Source organism: Brassica napus, unplaced genomic scaffold, assembly GCF_020379485.1.
Source record: "Brassica napus cultivar Da-Ae unplaced genomic scaffold, Da-Ae ScsIHWf_225;HRSCAF=389, whole genome shotgun sequence".
Taxonomy (NCBI): domain Eukaryota; kingdom Viridiplantae; phylum Streptophyta; class Magnoliopsida; order Brassicales; family Brassicaceae; genus Brassica; species Brassica napus.
The window spans coordinates 40,581-44,906 of NW_026015657.1; the positions used below are offsets into that span (position 1 = coordinate 40,581).

Below are 4,326 nucleotides of genomic sequence, written 5' to 3' on the forward strand. Positions count from 1 at the left end.
CAGGAGGACCTCATGGTGTTGTCTATCATCCAGAATAGCCTCGCTCCTTCTCTCCAAGAGGCTTATGCCTTTTGTGAGACCTCCAAAGAGTTGTGGGACACTCTTAAGAAGGTATATGCTAATAAATCCAACATAAGCAAGGTGTATGAAGTGAAAGGAGCCATCAACTCTCTCAGTCAAGAGGACACAGACTTTGATGCTCACTTTGGGAAGTTCCGGTCTCTATGGGCCGAGCTAGAGATGCTCAGGCCAGCCACTGTCGACCCAGATGTTCTCCATGAGAGGAGAGAGCAGGATAAGGTCTTTGCCTTACTACTTACCCTTAACCCAGGGTATGATGACCTAATCAGGCACATACTGAGGAACAAGGAGCTTCCCTCCCTTGATGAAGTGTGTGCGGAGATCCAAAAGGAGCACGGCTCAGTGGGTCTCTTTAAGAGAAAGGGAGAGATGGTGATGGCCAATCAAGCTGAAGGAGCCGAGAACAAACCTGCCGGAGTAGCCAACAAAGGATACTATAAGCCTGAGGATAGGAAGGTGTGGGTGTGTGACCACTGCAAGAAGAAGGGTCATGGGAAGGACAAGTGCTGGATCCTTCACCCACATCTCAAACCGGCCAAATTCAGAACTGAAGGAAGGGCCAACTACTCGGGTGACATTGGAGAAACATCCAACCGCTCTCAAGCTGTTGAGGAGAAGAAGCAGGGCCATGATGATACCATCAAGAAGTCTGACATTGAGGCTCTCATCAAAGCTCTTAAGGAGTCCGGTAACACCCTTGGAACTTCTCTTAATGCTACTTATCACACGCCTAGAGGTCTCTTTACTTCGTATCAAGTAGCTCACCAAACTGAGAGAGTTAAGCCTTTAGTTATAGACTCAGGCGCCTCTCACCATATGATAAGTGATGTTAACTTGATTAGTAACATAGAACCTGTGATAGGCAATGTGATGATAGCTAATGGTGATAAAATTCCAATTAAGGGAGTAGGAACACTTAAGCTGTTTGATAAAGACTCTAAAGCTTTCTATATGCCTACTTTTGCCTCTAACCTTCTTTCTGTAAAAAGGGCTACTACTGATCTAAATTGTAATGTCATATTTAGTCCTAATGAAGTTGTGTTTCAGGATATTGAGACTCTTAAGTTGATTGGCAAAGGTGTGACAAAGGGAGATCTCTACCTTCTTGAAGACGCCAAGACTCCTTCTTATTTATCTTCAGCTTTTAGTTCAATTCCTGTCTTAGATCATGATGCATTGTGGCATGCTAGGCTAGGCCATCCTCATTCCCGTGCACTGAACTTGTTGTTACCTGATATTTCTTTTAAAAATGATGGCTGTGAAGCTTGTATCCTTGGTAAACATTGCAAGACCGTTTTCCCTAAGTCATCTACAATCTATGAAAATTGCTTTGATCTTATACACTCTGATGTTTGGACTGCACCATGCATATCTAGGGAGAATCATAAGTATTTTGTCACATTTATAGATCAAAAATCAAAATATACTTGGCTGACTATGATTCCAACTAAAGATAGAGTGCTAGATGCTTTCATTAATTTCCAAACTTACATAACTAATCAATTCAATGTTAAGATCAAAGTGTTCAGGTCAGACAATGGGGGGGAATACACAAGTCATGGTTTCAAAAATTACCTAGCCAAGCATGGAATACTTCATCAAACGAGCTGTCCATATACACCCCAACAGAATGGAGTGGCTGAGAGGAAAAACCGGCACCTTATGGGCGTGGCCAGATCCATGATGTTTCAGACCAATGTTCCTAAGCGGTTCTGGAGTGATGCAGTCATGACAGCATGTTATCTGATCAACCGTACTCCAACCAGAATCCTTGGTGACCTCACACCATATGAGGTACTGAACAAAAGAAAACCCTCTATTGATTATTTACGTGTATTTGGTTGCTTGTGTTATGTCTTGCAGCCAGATGGACAGAGAAACAAGCTTGAGCCACGGAGCACCAAGGCAGTCTTTCTTGGCTATTCCACTACCCAAAAGGGGTATAAATGCTATGTTCCAGAGGCCAGGAAGGTCTTAGTCTCCAGAGATGTGAAGTTTGTGGAATCCAGAGGATACTTTGAGAAGAAAAGTTGGGATGAGCTAAAAGATCTCTCTCAACCTTCCTCGGACAGAGCAGACACACTAAGGCGGCTTATGCAGAACTTGGGAATCAGTTTGTTTCCATCTGCTGGCACTCAGGAGGCTGAAGCTGTCCCGGAGACAGTGAGAGCTCCACAAGATTCTACCACAACCCCACATCCTCATCCTGATCCTGAATGGGGGAACAACAATGATCATGAAGCTGAGAGCAATGATCCTAATGTTCATGATCCGGATGAGCAGATGCAGCAAGAGGCTGACCAAACCACTGATGTGAACTCTGGAGGAGTCGAATCAAGTGGACAAGAAGATGTACAAGAGGTGCAGCAGCTTAGGAGAAGCACAAGACAGAGGAAACCGGTTTCAAACTGGAACAACACTAGAGTATACTTCAACGCAGAGGCAATAGCTCATCCACCCAGTGCCGTGTGCTCCCTTGCTTACTATCCAGAAGAACATCAAGCCTTTGTGGGTTCATTGGATCAGGAATGGATACCAAGAACATATGCAGAAGCTATGGATAATGATGAATGGAGGGAATCAGTGAATGATGAAATGGGAGCTATGGAAAGAAACAACACCTGGTATGAGACAGAGCTTCCAAGAGGGAAGAAAGCTGTGACCAGTAGACTCATACACACCATCAAGTATCTTGCAAATGGGAAACCAGAAAGAAAGAAGACCAGGCTGGTGGCAAGGGGATACACACAAGTGTATGGAGAAGACTATCTAGACACCTTTGCACCAGTGGCCAAGCTTCATACAATCCGGATAGTCCTCTCACTAGCAGTGAACCTAGAGTGGGATCTTTGGCAAATGGATGTGAAGAACGCTTTCTTGCAAGGTGAACTAGAAGATGAAGTATACATGAGGCCACCTCCCGGAATGGAAGAGATGGTGAAACCAGGGAATGTTCTTAGACTCAGAAAGGCTATCTATGGCTTAAAGCAATCACCAAGAGCCTGGTACCACAAGCTAAGTACTACACTGAATGGAAGAGGCTTTGTGAAGTCTCAAGCTGATCATACACTCTTTACTCTCACAAGCAAGCAAGGGATTGTGGTAATCCTAGTCTATGTGGATGATATTATCATCACTGGTAGTAACAAGGAGGGAATCAACTCAACCAAGACATTCCTCAAGACTGCATTTGACATCAAGGACCTAGGAGAGCTGAAGTACTTCCTCGGCATTGAGATGTGCAGAACAAAGGAAGGATTGTTTCTGTCCCAAAGAAAGTATACTTTGGACATTATAAAGGAGGCAGGAGACCTTGGAGGAAGAGTGGCCAAGACACCACTAGAAGAAGGCTACAAGGTTATGCGTGAGGGGGAGTTTGATGCAACTCCCTTTGAGGATGTCAAGAGGTATAGAAGAATGGTTGGGAAGCTTATCTATCTTACTATCACAAGGCCGGATGTGTGTTTTGCTGTGAACCAAGTGAGCCAACATATGCAAGCTCCTAAGGTACATCATTGGAACATGGTGGAAAGGATCTTGAGATACTTAAGAGAGGCGCCAGGTCAAGGAGTGTGGATGGCGTGCAACAAGAGTACTGAAGTTGTTGGGTATTGTGATGCTGATTGGGCTGGAGATCGAGTTGATAGGAGATCAACCACAGGCTATTGCACCTTTATTGGAGGAAACCTAGTCACATGGAAGAGCAAGAAGCAGAAGGTGGTCTCTTGCTCAAGTGCTGAGGCAGAGTACCGATCTATGAGGAAGCTTACTAGTGAACTCATATGGATCAAGGGACTGCTAAAGGACTTGGGCATAGAGATCTCCACGCCAATGACTATGCATTGTGACAATCAGGCAGCAATACACATTGCATCAAACTCTGTGTTCCATGAGAGGACTAAGCATATAGAAGTGGACTGTCACAAGGTGAGACAAGCAGTGGAGCAGCAAGTGATTCTTCCATGCTACACAAGAAGTGAAGATCAACTAGCTGACATATTCACCAAGGCAGCCAGCAACAAAGTTTGTGAGTCCATCCTTCCTAGGCTTGGACTCATAAACATTCCATGTCAATGATCCCCTCACCATGGAGTGTTCTACTCTTTTTCCTTTGCTTGGTTTTTATCCCAAGTGGTTTTTCCAAGTAAAGGTTTTAATGAGGGAATACTTCATGCCTTTCCAAGCTTGACACTCACCACTGTCAAGCTTGAGGGGGAGTGTTGACATGAAGACATTCAGAGTATA

The 4,326-nt window shown here is 44.5% G+C and overlaps 1 protein-coding gene across 1 annotated transcript; it reads left to right on the top strand.

The window, feature by feature from the left end:
- Positions 1-240: 240 nt before the first annotated feature.
- On the top strand, positions 241-2,854 carry LOC125600435. Its single transcript, XM_048773147.1, has 5 exons — positions 241-332; positions 627-1,374; positions 1,711-1,875; positions 1,945-2,547; positions 2,792-2,854. Exons 1-5 carry the CDS (start codon positions 241-243, stop codon positions 2,852-2,854), a joined length of 1,671 nt encoding a protein of 556 aa, XP_048629104.1.
- Positions 2,855-4,326: the final 1,472 nt, after the last annotated feature.

Coding starts and splice junctions, on each gene's coding strand:
- LOC125600435 (XM_048773147.1), top strand. CDS start 241: ATGCTCAGGCCAGCCACTGTCGACCCAGATGTTCTCCATGAGAGGAGA. Junction 333..626: donor CTACTTACCCTTAACCCAGG/GTATGATGACCT, acceptor GGCCAAATTCAG/AACTGAAGGAAGGGCCAACT. Junction 1,876..1,944: donor GTGACCTCACACCATATGAG/GTACTGAACAAA, acceptor TATGTCTTGCAG/CCAGATGGACAGAGAAACAA.